General features: G+C 34.8%; 1 protein-coding gene across 2 annotated transcripts in view; it reads right to left on the bottom strand.

Annotated features, from left to right (window-relative positions):
* LOC149802846 (uncharacterized) overlaps positions 1-20047 on the bottom strand; it is a 155748-nt gene that overhangs the window by 8508 nt on the left and 127193 nt on the right. For both annotated transcript variants that reach the window (XM_089952302.1, XM_089952301.1), the window contains 4 exons: positions 19959-20000; positions 13039-13080; positions 10934-11209; positions 4728-4772 (listed from right to left, as the gene is read on the bottom strand). In XM_089952302.1, the coding sequence (XP_089808428.1) occupies positions 4728-4772; positions 10934-11209; positions 13039-13080; positions 19959-20000 (405 nt within the window). The remainder of the gene's footprint in view (positions 1-4727; positions 4773-10933; positions 11210-13038; positions 13081-19958; positions 20001-20047) is intronic.

The following is a 20047-nucleotide window of genomic DNA, read 5'->3' as shown; positions in this document are numbered from 1 at the left end:
GAATCAATTTTTGTGGTTTACTAAAAAATCGGGAATTTTCAAAGTAGTGTTATCGCTTTTTACAGAAATTCTGTTCACTGTATACCCATGAAAACCAAAAATATTTTTATTCCACAAGAAAAATGTTAATTTACAGTTTTGTTATCTAATATGATCAGCAACATGTTACAAGTTAGTGTTGGAGTATGGACACAAGAATCATAGTGATGCATGGCAGCCATTTTAGATGTTTGATGGGCACCATTTTAATTTAAGACTTATTAGATATGTCTTTTAATGAAAAACTCCATGTTGTTATGTCCATCTGTTCAGAAGGACTAGCAATAAGATTTTCAAGATGACCACTGTGGCTGCTACAATAGATATCTGAGCAGAATGATTTTTATTTAGGACAAACTAGACCTTGAGATGAATGCATGTAAAGTTTCATGCCAATGTATCCAACCTCTTGAAAATATAGACATAAATACCAACTCTAACTGAAACATGACTAAAACTGAAGCCTTTCAAGTATTCACAAACAAGTGTTGACAATTAAGGCAGACATCAAGCAGGGCCTCACCATACTCACTTGCATTTTGGCCTGGTGAGCTAAAAATGAAACCTGAACTTCGAAGTTGATGAAACAACAATAACAACAATGTTGCCAACCTGAAAAGGGTATGTATCTTTACCATACCTGCCATATTCCCAGACAGTGGCAGGGGACTCAAGAAGTGTGTTCAGAGGTGCCAAGGTGGGCGAGGGATCAATGCAAGTGACCAAATAAAAATGATGTCCACTACAGAATAAGTTATATATACATACAAATCTTTCAAACATTACTGGAAACTCCAATCTGATAAAATTTATTTTAAAAAAATATGTTTTCTTTGAAGCATTTAATATACTTTCAAACCGAAAATAGTTGTTAAAGTGCTGTCCAATATCATCACCACACTCGTATAAACACCTACACAGACATTGAATATAAAATATATACCAAGTTTCCATATTTAAAATCAATTGGACAGTAGAATATTTTCTTAGGTACAGCCATTACTGCTGTCAGTAACTTGAGGCTGGGGTTGGGATTGGAAGGGAGTTGAAGGTAATAGAAATGTCATTAAAGTTCATCTTGGCACTTATTTGAGATTAAACAATACTGGTGTTCAAACTTCTCCCAAAATCTTGCTGAATTTTTGCAGCATAGAAAATAATCATCATCCACATCTGCATCACTGAAAAAGTGGTAAACATGCTAGGTGGTGCTGAAATGTTGACTGATGCCATACACCACTGAATGATTTATGTCCACATCTGCATCACTGTGAGAGAGAGGTAAACATGCTAGGTGGTGTTGCAGATGTTATTGTTCAGGCTCGAATAAACAGTAACACATGAAAGAGTGAAAACAACAAGCTTGGAAAAATATAATTTATTTCCCTGGAAAATTTCTGTAAAAATGAAAAAATATGAACTTGCAGTTTTAAGAATCAAATCCAAAAATAATCCACGAATAAAATATTAGAAGTCCTAATAATAAAATGTTCTAATGAATTTAAGTTCAAGTCTCGAGAAGAATCCAAGATGGAAGATGATGATGTATGCTGTAACCTGTAGTGTGTTAAAGTCTACAGTTCCTTGTAGAAACAAGAAATATTACTCCTGTTTTGGAAATTGGAATAAATTTTTATAAGCGATGTCTTTGTCCAAGAATTTCATATAAGCACATGTATTTTCCAGGAAAAAAAAAGAATTAATCCTTTTGAATCAAAGTAATTTGGAATAACTCCTAACAACACAACATACACTTTCTAGTGTAAGAGTCTAACTGAGATTATTTCTCCAAAACAAAGGTTATATCATATTCTAAAACGCAATTTCAAAAATCCCAAAGTTGTGAAATTGAAAATGGGGGGAGGGTCACATGATCGTGTTTAAATCACGTACGCCTGACATGACCCTGACAAAAACCAATCATTTTACTCTAAGAAATAAAATATAAAAAATTCTTTAGTCTTAGATCACACTGTCCCATCATGACCTCAACAATAATCAATCATTTTAAAATAAAAATAGAACTTAATTACATGGCTGCTACTAATTTTGAATCAAGGTCAGGATCTAGGTCATCATTTGGTTGTTTACAAAAGAATGATTCAGGTCAACTGATTTTCTGGAAAAATATCATCACCAGTGAATATGTTTACATTACAATAGCATGTAATGAAAAATAACCGTACATGACCATGACCTTGACCTCTTAGAAATATGAGCATTTGGAATAGATCTGTCTTGACTCTGATGCCTAATTTTCAATTTGTAGCAATCAGAAATAATGTGTCCTTTCTTCTTGCAATAGGTACACGTAGTAAGAGACAAGGATCTTGAATCAAGCTTAACAGAAGCTTGATTTTTTGAAGTTGTGCCAGTCTGAGTTTTAGAAGGGCTTGTATTAGGCTGAAATACTTTTCTGCCAGAAGAATGTTGAGTAGAAGTCTTATTTACAAAAGGAACTTTATGAGTTAAAGAATACTCATCAGTAGGTCGAGCAGCATTTTCCAAGGTTTCAATCTGATGCTCATCAAGATAAGACTTAATGTCACTATGGACACAGTTTTTGAAATCTTCAATACAAGTTGTTTGAGACTTTCATAATCTCATTCAACTGTCTTGGCTAAGCACCATCTATCAAATAATTGCTCTTTTTCTCTAACAAATTTGACATGAATTTGTCCAGCTTCTTTTCTAGAGTTTCTGAATTTTTGCTGATAACCTTCCAGGAATTACTCATAACCCCTTAAGATGCATTCTTTAACCATATTATAGTCATCACTTTGTTGAACTGACAGTGAATTACAAATATTACTAGCTTTACCAGTGAGTACAAATTGTAATAATCTAGTCCAATGCTCGCTTGGCCATTTCAAATTTTCAGCAACTTTTTCAAAATAAGGAAAATATTTGTCTACATCTTTTTTTCTAAAAGGGGCACTAATCTAATATTCTTTGCAAAATCAAAACATAAATTTCTATTTGAAGTGTAAATATACTTTTCACTTGCCAGCTCCATTTCCTTTATTCTAAATTGATATTTCCTCTCGTCCTTCTCTCTTTGCATTTGCATCTCTCTCTTTCTTCCTTTTGCATTTGTTCTTTTTGTAATTGCATTTGTCTTTCTCTTTTTCTTCCTCTTGTAAATGCATTTGTTTTCCCTTCTCTTTTTCCCGTCTCTCTCTCTCTCTCCTCTTTCTCAAAATGTAACTTTATTTGTTCTTTTTCTTCTTCCAATTGCAACTGCATATGCTTTTCTTCTTTTTCTCTCTGAAGTTCCAGCTTCCTCAACTCCAATTCCATTTTAATTCTAATTCCTTTACTTTTATGTCAGAGTCTGATACAGGTTTACTGATTGAAACCAAAACACTTTTATCCAAAACATTCTTTTCTACCAAATACGGAACCAAAATATTTCTTATTTCCTATTTCATTAAGGAAGCCTTTACCTCAGAAAGATCATATTTTCTGGCAAGTTGAATAAATTCATGTTTTTTGAAAAGATCTAGTTGTTCTTGGGTAGGATTTGAAAGAAAGATTTCCACTTTTGATGACATTTTAGAAAAAGCTTGCAGATTTCACTAAAAAAATTCAAAAACTAGGGGAATTAAAATTTATATAAAAAAAAAATTTGTAATATTATAGCCGAAATTCAAAATAATCCTTAGGACGAGCGCCCAATTCTTATGTTACATGTTTCTGCTGTACTTCACAATGTCAAAATCTGCAAAGAAGTTCTGAAATTTAGTTTTGCTTGGTTTTGCTCATCTTTTCCTAAATTAAAGCTGCATCTTGACATTTAGCCATATAAATTAACCACTCTTGTGCACTATTTCTGACTGCCAATATATAAAAGTCATGCATTATGTTTTTATTTGTGGAGTAAAATCATTAGAGAAGTATTGTCTCTTATTGCAAACTTGCCATAATTATGATGATGTGTAACAACTTCTGTTCTTCAATATCTATAACTACAGCCAATTCAAACGAATCAAGTACTTCCACTTAGTGTACTGTACCTATACAAATTAGCATAACGGACTCCCCCACAGCAGTGTTCAAGTGACTTGACACATCTTTGTCATAGCTATTTTTCAACCAATTAAATAATCGGTGAATTGGTGGTTGTTTATCTCCAGCCACTTTAACTATTAATTGACTCCAAGATAACCAGCTGTACAACCTGCCATAAGGCTAATGCTGAATGAGTTCTAAGCAGGACTGCTTACTGTTTATACAGCTGACATGCTTTGGGCATATACTGCAGTGGTAAAAACAAATTTGGTGTTTTCTTCCCCCTCAAGTTTATTGACCATCATGTTTTTGTAAACACATCATGTGGAGTGTGTAAAAAATATCATGTTTTTCGCATGACACATAATTTTATGGCAGGTATGTTTTACCCTTTATATTACAGGCAAGAAGCTCAAGCTGTCCAATACGTTTGATCTTTTCTTTTAAAACTGTAAGTATCAAGACCATACATCATACAGGCATATCTGCAGAGATCCTTTAAAAGGGACGATGTATCTAGTCTACTGATTCTATTTTCAAACTACCTTTTGTGAGAGAATGATTTCAATGATTAGGTGGCACATTCCTTATAAAATTTCACAATACTATATGTGGGTTTGATTTTTTAAAAAAATCAAATAACATTATGATTATGAAAACTTTTTCAAAATAAATACCTTCTAGGAGTTCCTTCATCTGACTCTGAGTGTCTTTTCTTTGAACTGAAATATTAAAAGGTCAGGTAAGGAATTAACTGAGAAAAAAATACATTGTCAAATATTGTAAATATTTGATCCTAGCATTGTATAGGGAACATAGCCCAAATATTTGTATCGTTAGCAGAACATTGGTATTACAATAGTTGTCCCCCCTTTATTAATTTCATTACTGTCTCCTTTCCTGGATGCAACAACTGTTATCATCTAACATACAAATGCAGACCAATGAGATACATACAACAGAAAATTAGCCTTTGGCTTTTTTCCATTTATGCATAACTAGAATTTAATTATTACTAGAATTCATACCTTTAGAAGCAAAGACTACAAAATAATCATGCATCATTACCATGGATTGTTATCAGCTACATTTTGTTAGCTATTTTTTATTTTCTGCAGTAGAGATACCCTTCAATATGACATAAATACAGGTAACATAAATTGTATTGTTTTTTATTATTCATTACCTGGTGGCATATTTATCACTGAACTTTATCCATAGTTAATCTCATTAAGTAAAGCCTATCTTGCAGGAGCATTGCTTCTGTTAATCACAAGAGCCCCAAGTTGGCTCGAGATTGCTCACTTATCTGTCAAATGCCTAACAACAGCTGAGCAAGAAATCTGTCTCAGCAGGATGCTTTCTTATGAAACTTCTCCAGTGTTGTTCTTTCCAAAATGTTATGAAAACAAATGTGATATGGCTTCTCTATTTTTATGTCATCTTCAATAATAAAAATATTAATACTTTATTAATAGAGGGCAACTCATTTAGTAAAGGACTATTTTCCCTTGGTGCCATTTAAAGAACTGTATACCAATCAGAATCCTATGAAAGACAGTAGTAATTAATGTTTATTTTAACAGGTCTTTAGTATTATAGATACTAAATCCTACTTTAATATATAAGTACATACTCATGATATCTCTTCTTAAAGTCTGTAACATTTTCTATTGATTTTACATGCAGTGGAAGTTTGTCCCACAGAAATGTACCAGAGAATCAGAAGCTTTTCTTAAATTGCTGTTCTTAGTTTGGTGGATGAAGGTTTCCATCTGATGTTGATCTCAACTCAGAACTGGTAAATGTATTTAATGAGGCTTGAATAAATCCTGAAGATAATCTGGTGCAGCTCGATGTAGACATTTTTATACAAAAGTTACCTTACGAAAATCAATTCTTTCATATACAGTGGAACCCTGCTATAACGCGCCCCGCCATAACGCGAATTCGGATATAATGCGGTCGTAGCATGGCTCCCGAAATTTCGTATATTCATTCACACATGGAGAAAAAAAATTTGGAGAAAAGTAAAAAAAAACAAAACAAGAAATTAACTTCATTTTGGGCATGAGATTAGTTGTGACTTTTAAAATAATATGATCGTGGCATGGTTCCTGAAATTTGAAATTCATTTACGTGTATTTTTATCGGACTGTGAAAATATTTGTTTAACATACGACAAATAGTGTGTAAAACGTTTATTATAATTTGGTGGAAGAATTCGCGTATGACTTTTAATAATAAACGATCGGAACTTAACAATTTATCCAGGTTCTTTAAGTGATTTTGGAGAAGTGATCGTGTATGAATTCTAAAATAATACGATATATATAACGTACGAGAAATAGTGTGTACAACGCTTGGCTACTGAAATTTATCAATTTGAACAGGTTGTGGTGAAGCTCCGTATTCTACTCTAGAAGAGAAAACTGGTTTCATTAGGTTTTTGAATTGTTAAGCTGAAGTAAACATTATCGGAAGTGTTACTTATTACGGATCCATGAGTAAAGCCAGTAAATCGTCTTTGTGATTGTCTTCCATGAATTCTGTATACAGTCGTTGCTCAAACAATAGCCGACATGGGCTTCTTATTTAACTGCAATCAGAGCCAAGCAGCAGACAAAGCTGTGGTTGATACAAGAGTCGCACAATTTAATAAACATCAAAGGACGAAAGCCGCCAACATGTATGCTGTGCTTGGCGGTGTGATCAAACAACAAACAGTTGAAAATAAATAATATCCACTTTATTATCTGTAAATTAAAAGGGTATGAAATTGTACATCCATTCAGCTTAATTTTGTTTTATATAAAAAATGATTCGTAACCATTGCAGGCCTTCATTACTTAGTTATTGAGCTTTATCTGTGTACGTTGTTTGCTTATATAAAAAAATATTTTACTGTTATGGAAAAGCAAGTTCAAAAACGCAAGTCGTTTTCTGCTAAAGAGAAACTGTATGCCCTAGATCAACTGACTTTGCACTTTGCACAACGATTAATTTAGCAGTTTTCACATGTTTCTTTTGATGTTCACAAAATCTGAAATAAAAGTTATTTGCACGCTGAAATCATGCGTTGATTGTTAATTATTCTTGCAGTTGTCGCATATGATAAAATTTTTGCGGTATGAAATTTGTACAGACACTGTATGTAGACCCGGGAATAGCTGCATGCAATGACCGTACGATATCAGACGGCAAGTAAATGGTTTCAATATTTTGTTCATCCTATATTTTACACGACGAATTCAGACTATTACAAAATTATTGAATATTTTAAATCTGTACGATTTTCAATGAAATTACATCCATTATGGATGAACTGCATGCCACGACGGCACGGTAGCATACGGTGTTGATACACTTTTCATGATATAGCGATAGTCTGGTATTATCGGTCAATCTGTATTATCGTTCAAACAAATAAAAATTAGTAAATGTTTTTAATGCACAGTAATAATCTATAAATATATTAGCCATCGATTATTTTGAATATATCTTAATTAATGCATTCCAGTTAATATTCATCTGATGATAAGCCGACTTTTGATCATTGTACATGTATACACGTATATGTTCTCGGAAAAAAAGTTAAATATTGTAAAACCCCGCATTAACGCGACCCCGCTTTTAATGCGATCCGATTTTATGGACCCCGATCATCGCGTTATAGCGGGGTTCCACTGTATTGTAAACCATTCTATTTTTGTAAAGAATGATTTTGATTAATAATCAATAGTGCATCTAAAACGAAGTTTATAAATCCTCTCAATCTATGATTTGGGATAATTTTCCCATACAGTAATCCATTGTTGGAAGAATACATGAATTACAGCATAGAAGGTGAGCTTCTATAGGTAGTCTGTAAATATTTGTTCATTTTAATGAGCAGCCCAATTATGGATGACAGTGCATACAAAGCTTGTCAATATGATCATTCCACCGTAAATTATTATCTACAGACACCTATAAACTTTTCATGTCTGACATTTTCTTACTTATTGATTACCATACTGTAATTCTGAGTTCCCAAACTTGTGTAGTTTTTTTGATGTCCTCAAAGTCATAATTTTTTTGATACCATCACTAAATACCATTTTAAATTCTTTTGCCCAAATTTGAACTCTAATGAGGTCAGAGTCCAATCTCAGTCAGTGACAAACTAGCAGCATACAAGGTTGCATTATCTGTAAACAAATCTGTCCATCATTTAATGGAAGATTGTTTACATAAATAAGAATGAGGAGAGGGCCTAAAACAGAGCCCTAAGGAACCCCAGTTTGTAAGCTAATATTGCCAATAGTTACTTATTGAGACCTTTGGTTAGTCATGATCTAACCCAGTTTAAAGAAGAGTTATTAAACCAGTAACAATTCAATTATTGCAGCATAATTTCATGATCAGTTTTCAAAATCAGTTTTCATGATCAGTTTTCATGATCAGTTTTCATGATCAGTTTTCAAGATCAGTTTTCATGATCAGTTTTCATGATCAGTTTTCATGATCAGTTTTCAAGATCAGTTTTCATGATCAGTTAGACTTTCTTGAAGTCAAGGAAAACAATCCCAGTCAAAAAACCATTATCCATTTCTTGTTGCTAATGATAATTAGGTGAGTTCTGTTTGGCATGAGTGATATTCTCTAAATCCTGATAGTGCTTATGAAATAGAAAGTAAATTTTACAAATTACAGACTTGCATAGCTACTTGCTTTTCAAATAATTTTAATAATATAGGTAGAATGAATATTTTTCTGTAGTCCCCTGGATCGAATTTTTCTCTTTTCTTAAAGACAGGTGTGACTTTTTCACATTTCAAGATATCTGGAAAGTTACACTCATTATACTAAAGTTTATAATGCATGTATGTGTTAATAACTTTGCTATTACAGGTGCACCAATTATAAGAATTCATGGACCAACGCCACTGAGCCCAGAGAATCAATAAATACTTAACTTCTTGAGCTTATCAAAAACCTCAGCTTCACTATAACTATTGAAAAAATATCTCTCATCAGGAATTCTTATATATGACAGATCAACATCAAGCTCAGTTGGGGTGTCAGTCTGGTTCTGAATACAGCCAATGGAGATGCATGGAAACAATATCTTGCACACATGTTGCTACATAATCATTTTGCTTAAGTCTAGAGGGGATAGGATTGTTCTTAGATGGGTTCAACTATTTTATATGCTTCCACAATGTCTGGGTACTTTTACTTTCATCAGTTACCTGTTTTTAGTATTCTTCTTATGCCTTATCAATCAGTTTACTTAGCTTTATTCCTACATTTTCTATAGTTTTTCAGGTCTTTTTTCTTGTGGATTTTTCCCTTAGCACCTAAGGCTAGGCACTCTAGCACTGTTCATCTCAGTCGTAATCCACTTTGGTTTAATTTGGTGTTCAACTATTTGTGTTTTAATTGGGGCATGCTTGTCTAAGACTGTATTTAATAAATGATGCCATGTGTCTAAGGCAGTGATGACATCATCTGTTTGTGTTAAATGAGTGGAATGGTTTGCAAATTAACTCATTTAAGAGCATTTTCTCATCTCACTGTTGACAGTCCCTGTATTATACTTCAATATAGTGACCATTTTTAAATGATTTTGGAGCATGTCTAGTTATATGGACCATAGTAGTCACTCAGTACATACTCTGGCACATTAATTTCACTTATGTTGTCAGGATTATAAGTATAAACATGATCAATGGTACTTTTATCTTTTTCTCTACTTGGAAGGTTAATTAACTGGGTAATTTTAAAAGTTGCATATCAATTTTAATTGTGGAGTTTGTATGTAGTCAATTTTAAATTCAGCTGATGGTAGATTAGCATCGTTTGTACAACTCTGAAAGATATACATGCCAGAATGCTTTCTGTCAAGTTTGGTCCAATTTTATTGAGCAGTTTCAGAGAAGTCAACTGAAGATATTTCTTGGGTTTTTTTTTTTGTAAAGGTGTCCATATTTGATGACAGATAACCATGTATAAATCTGAAAAGACTTCATTCCATTATGTTTTTTGTCAAATCTTATCAATCTTTTCTCTGTAATTTTTGAGAAGTCATATAGTTTTACCATTTTCAATACTGTGACATTATTTGATTGCAGATCTATATCATTTGCACAAATTTTATAAGCCAAGCTTTATGCCAAGATGTTCTGTGCCATGTTTAGCTGAAACTGGTAATAAGTGTGTTTTAGAAATATCATAAACTAGCACTTGTTGATGGATGACACATAGATTTTTTCCATTTTTGTTAATAGGGGCAATATTTGATGGTGCAATGGAATCATTTGTACAGATGTGAAAGGATTTTATGCTGGATTTTTGCTATAAAACTTTATCTTTTCTTTCTATTTTTAGTAATGGTGGCCATCATTTGTGCAAAAATTCAAGGAGTTTATGTCAGAATGTTTTGGTTCTTTCTGGAAAGTTAAAAAAGAGCAAGTGTCGATTAACATCGGACTACTGACAATGAACAACACACAAATCAAAGGCCATACCATAAGCTCACTTGGCCTTATGGCCTAGTGAACTCGAACTTAATTACCTACATGCACAAAGGATACTAGCATATCATCAATGGAGAATAGCCTTCTTCATGTACTCGATTTCACAAACATCCAAGGCCATTAATTCAGAACATGTGTGTCTTTTCTGGTACATGCTTTTTTTATCATAAGAGATTTTTAAAAATAAGATTGAAAAGTTTCAGAATTATAGTCAATACAAATTCATGTCAAAATGATTTTTTTCCCTGTCTTTAATAATGTCAAGCTTCAATAAAACAGAATATCAATGGAAACATGAAGTTAAAAATGTAATAAGTGACTTTGACTGTTATTTATACAGCTGCTATTTAATAGACTAATACTTTGTATTGTTTTCCTTCTCCTTTTTCTGCTCCTCTTCTGCTTCACTACTGCTTGAGCTAGATCTGCTACATTGACTGAAATGGTTAATCTCTGTATTATTCTTCTCTGGGGTGTGTGATCGATCTCTGGACTTCTTCTTGGTAGGTTTATCTCCCTTGAAAGAGTTATCTTTCACATATGCCTTATCTTCCTCTATGCATTTCTCTTTCTTGTATTGTCTGGGTGATGGTGAACGATGCTTGGATGATGACCTTTTCTTTGTTGATGTTGGTGATCTGATTGAAACACAATATTATTTTTTATGAACACTTAAGAAAAACAGATCCCCTAAAAGTGAGTGATGATCTACTGTTCAAAAAGAATTTCAAGGAATACAAGATAAAACCATATCTTCATTTGGTCTGCCAAGTGTTGAAACCATCTGTGGTATTCTTGAGTAATATGATTTTCAAATTAGCCATTATGCCAGCCAAATTGGATGAAAGAGTGGCACCATTTTCATTTGGGACAAACTAGACACCATTAAAAGACTTTTGGTGAGAAACCCCATGTTGAATTCACCATCAATTCTAGAGAATTTGCAGAAAGATTTTCATTAAGTTCACCTTGGCCATAACAGTGGTCAGATTGATACCATTTTCATTCAGAACCAACTGGATATCATAATAAATCTCCTGGTGAAACCCCATTCTGATATGATTTTCCAATTAGAAGGAGAAGCAATAATGAGATTCTGATGAAGCCCTAATGATCATATCATGTTTCATCCAAGAGAGGTAGTTATAACATTTTATGGATGGTTGCTGTGGTGGCCATACTGGATATCAGATTAGCACAATTCTCATTTAAGACCAGCTTGATACCATAAAAAAGTCTTTCAGTGAAAACCCTATGCTTATATAACTTTCCATTCAAGAGGGGCAATAACAAGATTTTCAAGATGGCTGCTGTGGTGGCCATAATAGATATCAGATTGGCACCATAAGAACTCTTTTGGTGAAGCACCAGCTTGATAGGACTATCCATTCTGGTGGAGAAGTAATAACAGGATTAATAAGATGGCTACTATATTTGCCATATTGGATGTTCTGGCAGCACCTTTTTCATTTAGGACCAAGTAGACATTAGAAGATGACTGCTGGCAACAACAAAAAAACATGCTGATATGACGTTTTGTTCCTGAGAAAACAATAACAAGATTTTCTGAATGTCTGAGCATCACCAGTGACATCTAGGACCAACTAGACCTTAAGACATTAAGACCTAGTGTATAAAGTTTCATGTAGGATCAACTAGACCTTAAGACCTTGTGTGTAAAGTTTTGTGTAGGACCAAACAGACCTTAAGACCTTGTGTGTAAAGCTTTTTGTAGGACCAACCAGATCTGAAGACACTGTGTGTAAAGTTTCATGGCAATCCTCCAAGTAGTTTTGTAGTTTAAAAAATCTTGTACATATGGATAGCCAAATGGTAGATGATGGACAACAGGCCAGACCATAACCAAATGACCAGTAGAGATAAAAAAAAAATCAAAGACATTTAAATGAGGTTAATGCTGGAGTAGACCATACTCTCAGCAGCCTAAAGGATACTTAAAACATCCTTTTTCACAGTACACAAGCACATGTATTTACTAATCAGTACAATTCAACTAAGTTCATTTGGGAAGGATATGTTTTTATGTATATCACACAACTTTTGTATGAAAGCTTTCTCTCCCTCATCAAGTCTGAACCCTAAATGAACTGGCAGTTCCTAAAGTCTACATTCAGCAATTGGCCTGTAATTTATTATGTCAGCTTCACTGCAATTTAAATTTGCTAATTCACTTTACAAAAGAATTGTATATGAAAGTTGCTTGGGTTGCAATATTGGTAAAGATACTCCGTATGCATAGTTAATTTCTGCTTGAACTAAATATTCTTGAATAACAAGTTATTTCTCCAAATCCATAACTTAAGCTTATCTTTCAGTGACTAGTGTGTCAATTTTGTATTCAATAAAAATTGAAATACTACCATATTAGCTGTAAAATTTAAGTACTAATGACAATGTATGGCAATGAAAGCTGAAAAATGAAAAACATCATGGATAAGCAACTTACCTTGAATCTGATCTTAACTTGGATCCTTTGCATCTTTTAGAACTTTAGGAAAAGGAGAAAACAAAGCAAATAAAAATATACAAAATTAACTTATTTGACGTTATAATCAATAAATACTTAAATTGAAAATAAATATTAATAAAACTAGCGCTGAAGTGTCAAGTTAATTGAGGACACCTTTGTGATAAACACCAACCTTTGACCTTTTGTTTTTTGAGGTTCAATTAGCATTCCAAAACAGTTTATGGTCTACATTTAGCAATAATGCATTCAGAGCTTAGATGCATTAAAAACCATAGCTCTACAGACCCAACATGAAAACGATCAAAAATAATCGAAAACGATTTCTTTAGGTAAGGCAACCGTAACTTTAAAGGATATACTAGTGAATACTGTAGTATTGTATACACATAAAACCTACATCTAGTTTCCATGCACTCTAAAACACCATGTCTGATTTAACTCATCAAATCAGAATGATGCTAAGAAAATAGTTCCAATAGTATTCCTTTTGCTTAAGTACCCTACATAAGCACTATTGCTTGTAACTTAATTCTTTATGTGTGATGTACAATTTATAAATTAATGGATGATATTCAAAAATGCTATTTCAAGCAAGCTAATTCAAATCACAACAAAACTGTATATTTTGATAATCACTATGCAGAATTTTGTGTTTAAATTTATCTCTTGCTATAACTGGCATGCTTTATCGTTCCAGATTACATAACATCTTTACTTGCTTATAAGACCAGTACAAAAGGAAACTTAGGACAAATCAGGAGATCAAACAATAAAGACCCTGATCTGCAGGTGCATGAATGCTACAGTAAACTTTAATCTTTGTTGTCTGTAGTTTGACTCAACTTATAAGCGAGTATATACAGTAACTTAAATTGCACTGTGTATGAATATTTTGAATGCCACAGTCATTTTGTAAAATCCATAAATTCAACAATAAGAAATCTGAAGCAGATCTACAATAAAGTTTTATTTCAATAATATACCTCAGGGTCAGCATTAAATAGAGTGGTAATTACCCTACCAGCAAACCTGACTCTTAACTCTGATAAGGATTGGATGATCTTTTACTGAATGCTATCAGAGCACTGCCCTTTCTGCTCGCACAAAATATAGCGCAAAACAGAGAGCTATTATGCTGTTTATGTATGCATTGTAGTTAACTGTCACTAATCTGTCTGCAATTATGGTTTTGGTCAACTACAGCATTTTTCCAAGAATAAAGATGCACAGTTTATGTATGGACCTTATACACCAAAAAGATATAGACTTGTAAGAAGAAATGTTGAATAAATCCCTCTAAGAAAATAAATATTTTGGATTCTCTCTCTCAATAAACAGCATGTTTTTTTATTTGTCATTACAAACATTCCATCAAGTTACGTTAAACAGAAGAAAAAAGAACATTTAAAAAAATTAAACAATAACTTGCTTACTTAAACAATTGTGATAGGCTGATCCCAGATCAAGTAGAATCTGTACTAACAGATTATCCCATATAAGAGTATATTCTTGACTGATTTGCAGATTAAGCAGAATTTGTGATAGGCTGATGCTAGCATTAGAGTGCTTTCTGGGAATAGTGATAATCCCAGCATGAAGAATATATTCTGATTTCAAATTACATGTGTGCTAATTAAACTAAGGACCTGATCTGATCCCAGTCAACAAGACTGTATAGTCTGGGCTAATCCCAGTCAACAAGACTTGTATAGTCTGGGCTGATCCAAGTCAACAAGACTTGCATAGCATGGCTGATCCCAGTCAACAAGGCTTGTATAGTCTGGGCTGATCCAAGTCAACAAGACTTGCATAGCATGGCTGATCCCAGTCAACAAGGCTTGTATAGTCTGGGCTGATCCCAGTCAACAAGACTTGTATAGTCTGGACTGATTCCAGTCAACAAGACTTGTATAGTCTGGGCTGATCCCAGTCAACAAGGCTTGTATAGTCTGTGCTGATCCCAGTCAACAAGACTTGTATAGCCTGGGCTGATCCCAGTCAGCAAGACTTGTATAGTTTGGGCTGATCCAGGTCAACAAGACTTGTACAGTCTGGCTGATCCAGTCAACAAGACTTGTATAGTCTGGACTGATCCCAGTCAACAAGACTTGTATAGTCTGGACTGATCCCAGTCAACAAGACTAATATAGTCTGGACTGATCCCAGTCAGCAAGACTTGTATAGTCTGGACTGATCCCAGTCAACAAGATTTGTATAGTCTGGACTGATCCCAGTCAGCAAGTCTTGTACAGTTTGGCTGATCCCAGTCAGCAAGACTTGCATAGTCTGGACTGATCCCAGTCAGCAAGACTTGCATAGTCTGGACTGATCCCAGTCAGCAAGACTTGTATAGTCTGGGCTGATTCCAGAAGTCTCCCGATAAAAGAGAGATAGATAATCCCCCAGCTAAAAATGGTAAGAAATATGTATTGAACTGGCATCAGGAAATTATATCATCAGTATAGATATTTCATTTTAGTTGCTTGGTATGCAATGGATGCCAGATATGCTGAAATCGGATTAAGTTGAAGTATGTTTCTTTAACAAGACAAATAAAAATATATTAATATTTTAGAAATTGTTTAGATAGCTTCATTTCATTCAAGATTCTTATCATCCTTTTAACTAATTTCGGTATTCCAGGTTTCCGTCACATTCCAGGCAACTGAAATGTAGGAACCTAAAAACATGTCCATTTGCTTCTGTGAGAATTTGAATTCATTACAAAAAACACATCAGAGTAAGTAAAGTCTGACTAAAACATGACTTTATTTTGTAGAAAGTGTTTATAGGGACTGCCAAGTGTGTGATATATACCTGAAAATTTGAATTATGTTTCCGATATTATTCGATATCGGAACATGCTACACATTGCCATTTTTCAGCAGTAAGACCTCGACCCCCAAAACATAAATCTCAGGGTTGATGTCTTACACTGTAGGACTAATGTAAGTCCTGATGAATGGGTCCTCTAATACAAAATAAAAAATGATGTAAAAAAAAAATTTGTCCTTCACATTACTCAGTTGTATGGTAGTTTCAAACAAAAAAATTATTTTATCATTACAGAATCAGTTCTTCCAGGATGCATATGAATGTTCAAGTCAAGCTAAACAAAAAACATGTGAATAAAACCTTATCAAGTTAGGACAGACTTAATGAAGAAACAATAATAATGCAATTCAACGAGTCATGAAACACAGTGGCATACCAAGGTGGTCATAAAAGAAGTCAAAAGTGATGCCCTACACCAATCCAATAATACCAGTAAATGCCAAGGTATCAAAATGAACAAAGAGCAATATTAATAAAAAATATATATTTTTAAAATCCCCTGGACATTTACCAGATGTATTTACAAGTTTCTTAGCAACTACCACTGGCCCAAAAGAAAAAAGGCCTCTGTAATCTTGACAAAGCTCTCAGACAAGAAGATGTAACATTATGTAGACCTCCAATACAAGACCCTCAAAACTTCATCCTTGCAAATCCAGTTAAGCCAAGCCAAAGATTAAGACAATGCTCCCACTTCATGTCCATCAATTCTTATTGTTTGCCAATCATCCTCTGACATAAGAGATTAGGTAGTCCGAACATGTATTTCGCCTCTTGCTTGAAGGTCTTCCAGCCCATTTTGCCTGAATCTATCTGAGGCCATCCCTGGTGAAATAGGACCTTGGAGTTCAAATATTTCTAGACAGAGTACTTTACCACACTCATTAAGTACTTGCCATCGGGTATCTCCTGGTCCAAAAGTGCTTCAGTCTGAGCCCAGTAGTCACCAAGAGCCTCCTGAAGATGTCTTTTAGAAGCAAGTGGAAATACATGGATGTCATCCAACACAAATACTGATTCTAGGCAGCATAAAGAGTTTCCCTGCTGGTGATGATGTAGCACCCTTCAGATCCCTTAGCAAGTTCCACAACCTTTCAGTGTACTACCTGCTCAGTCCTACAAGACCAGAACCAGATTGAAGTGGGTTCCCAGAAACAAGGTTTTGTGAGGGGTTCTAGCTGGACTTCACCTGGTCTGGAAGAAATCCCAACATGACAGCCAATGACACACTGTTTTAAGTCTTTTCTGCAGATAACTCTTGTAATTAGTCTGATACAAGGCAATCATCCTTGTGATTAGCCTGGTACAAGACAATCCTCCTCCTGATTAGTCTGGTACAAGGCAATCAACCTTGTGATTAGTCTGGTAAAAGGTAATCATCCTTGTGATTAGTCTGGTACAAGGCAATCATCCTTGTGATTAGTCTGGTAAAAGGCAATCATCCTTGTGATTAGCCTGGTACAAGGGAATCATCCTTGTGATTAGTCTGGTACAAGGCAATCACCTTGTGATTAGTCTGGTACAAGGCAGTCATCCTTGTGATTAGTCTGGTACAAGGCAGTCATCCTTGTGATTAGTCTGGTACAAGGCAGTCATCCTCATGATTAGTCTGGTACATATCAATCATCCTTGTGATTAGTCTGGTACAAGGCAGTCATCCTTGTGATTAGCCTGGTACAAGGGAATCGTCCTTGTGATTAGTCTGGTACAAGGCAATCATCCTCATGAATAGTCTGGTACATGGCAATCATCCTTGTGAATAGTCTGGTACAAGGCAATCATCCTTGTGATTAGTCTGGTACAAGCCAATCATCCTCATGATTAGTCTGGTACATGGCAATCATCCTTGTGATTAGTCTGGTAAAATGCAATCATCCTTGTGATTAGTCTGGTACAAGGCAGTCATCCTCATGATTAGTCTGGTAAAATGCAATCATCCTTGTGATTAGTCTGGTACAAAGCAGTCATCCTCATGATTAGTCTGGTTCATGGCAATCATCCTTGTGAATAGTCTGGTACAAGGCAATCATCCTCGTGATTAGTCTGGTACATGGCGATCATCCTATAGCAATGAAGTCTCATATTTCTGCAGTGCAAGCTCACTATCAGCTCTGGTATCAACAGCATAAAGACATATATTGGTAGGGATGACCAAAAGAATGGGTTTGGAACTGGTTCCCTCTGAAAAGAAACCTTCAATATTGTTGTGACTTCTGTTCATGACAAGTATCCAATGAATCTAAAAATATTATCAAAAACCTACTCTCAATATGAGCAGAATCTGTCATCTCTAGTTTAAAAGATGGAATATGGATGAACAATTTAAGAGCGATTTTGGTCTCTGTACCCTTTAGGGACCAAAAACAGGTTGCATAGGGACTGTTGCCTCTGATCCTTTCAGCTGAATGATATGAGGCTTGAGATATTACATCTGCACTATGTGATTGTTTATGCTTAATTTCCACTTTGAATTCTGAATTCTGGGCAGCTAAACTAAACATCTCTCTACAACAGGCAACTCTTGACTGTAAAGATTGGAAAAACTATACAGGAGACTTAATGCCTGATCTCGGAATAGCCAAGGTTTCCTGCTCTTCTGAAAAATAAGCTACAACTTCAGTAAACCAGAGTGTCATCTTCAATGCATTGTGCCCATAAAACCTCTATCTGCTTCCTTGAAAGATCTGCACCAGAAAGGTTGACATATCTCCTCATGAGGAGGGGGCCTGCCACAAATGAATCAGGTACATCTAGATGATATTTGGCAATCTTCTGTACAATACTTCTTGGGTACTCAACTGATTCCAAGGTACCTATGTCCTCATTAAGTAGTGCCCATAAGACACAGATCTGCATGAGAAAGCATTTGGGCTCCACTCATGCCTCGGTTTCCCATTCTTCCAAGGTCTTAATTGGTGCCTTCTATGTGGGAGGTGGGATACCTTTGAAAGCAATGGACAAACATTAAATGTGCAGGTCCAAAGGGAATGGGAGGCAGAAAGGGCATGGTTAAATGATATGAGGGAGCTTTTTAAACCTGCCTGTGGCAAAGCTGGATAAAAAAACTAACTCATTGTGACATGAAAGCATTGTCTCTGACATTTCCCTTCCTGGAATGAAAAGAGAAGGGGGAAAGGTATGGAAAAAGTACACACAACAAAAAAAAATAGATATAATCTAATATATTTTCTCCTGAAAGATGGATCTCCTTTTAAAGCTTCATTAAAAAGGTCAATGCTTCCTTCTACTTCCCTTTCTTCCTTCTTGTAAAAATTCAAACTCATGTACCATATTTCCAATATATCATCTTGGGTGATGGTGCTGTAATTAGCAAAACTCGTTTCTTTATTCTGAGTTGCTTATCAGTGCTGATTGGAGTGTCTTTGGCCTGATTAAAAATATTCTCATGGAGGAAGTGAGAAAGAAAGGATGCTAGCTCATTTAACATGGGTTTCACTCTCCATTTTCGATACAATGTCTAGCTGTCTAGCAACAATGGTCCAGTTCTGACTGGTTTTGAGAGTTCTCAGGTATAGAAAGCTCATGAATGCCTGGACCTCTAGGGCCATCTTTGTGCTTTCCTCTCTCACAGTTAATTGCTCCTCAGACAGCTTCTTGGTAGCCAGGTGGCAATTCTGATGGAAATGAATAGGTAAGGAGGGCAACCCTAGGGAAAGGAATGTGAAGGAATTCTAGCAATTTAAAGAATAACTGCACAATCTGATGAAAATGTGGCTATATGAAGTGGTTCACTGTGTTCATACCAACTTCATGGGCACAGTGTGAAGACAAAGTATACACGCACTGAGGGTGGTCATCGCACTGATATGAGGTGTGGATGTGGAGGACTGAGGTTCTATGGTCTTCCTTTGTCATGGATTATTAGGCAGTGGTGTACAGTCAATTGCAGTAAATATAATTTATGTAGATATGTGTTTTCCAGACTGGTATCTTCTACTATACAAAAAAGTATATATATAATTGCTTTGCAAATTTAAAAAGCACTATTATGCATCAACTTTAAAGGGTATTTCTTCAAAGTTATTAATCATGGTTCTTACCTGGATCTAGACCTAGATTTTGATTTCTCCCTTTTCTTAGATCTGCAAAAAAGAAGGAACACACATCAGATGTGAAGCGAGGATTATAA

This window comes from Sinohyriopsis cumingii, chromosome 3, assembly GCF_028554795.1.
Source record: "Sinohyriopsis cumingii isolate HCF-2022 chromosome 3, ASM2855479v2, whole genome shotgun sequence".
NCBI lineage: Eukaryota > Metazoa > Mollusca > Bivalvia > Unionida > Unionidae > Sinohyriopsis > Sinohyriopsis cumingii.
The sequence above is the reverse complement of the archived record's forward strand: the minus strand, read 5'-3'. Positions and strand labels throughout refer to the sequence as shown.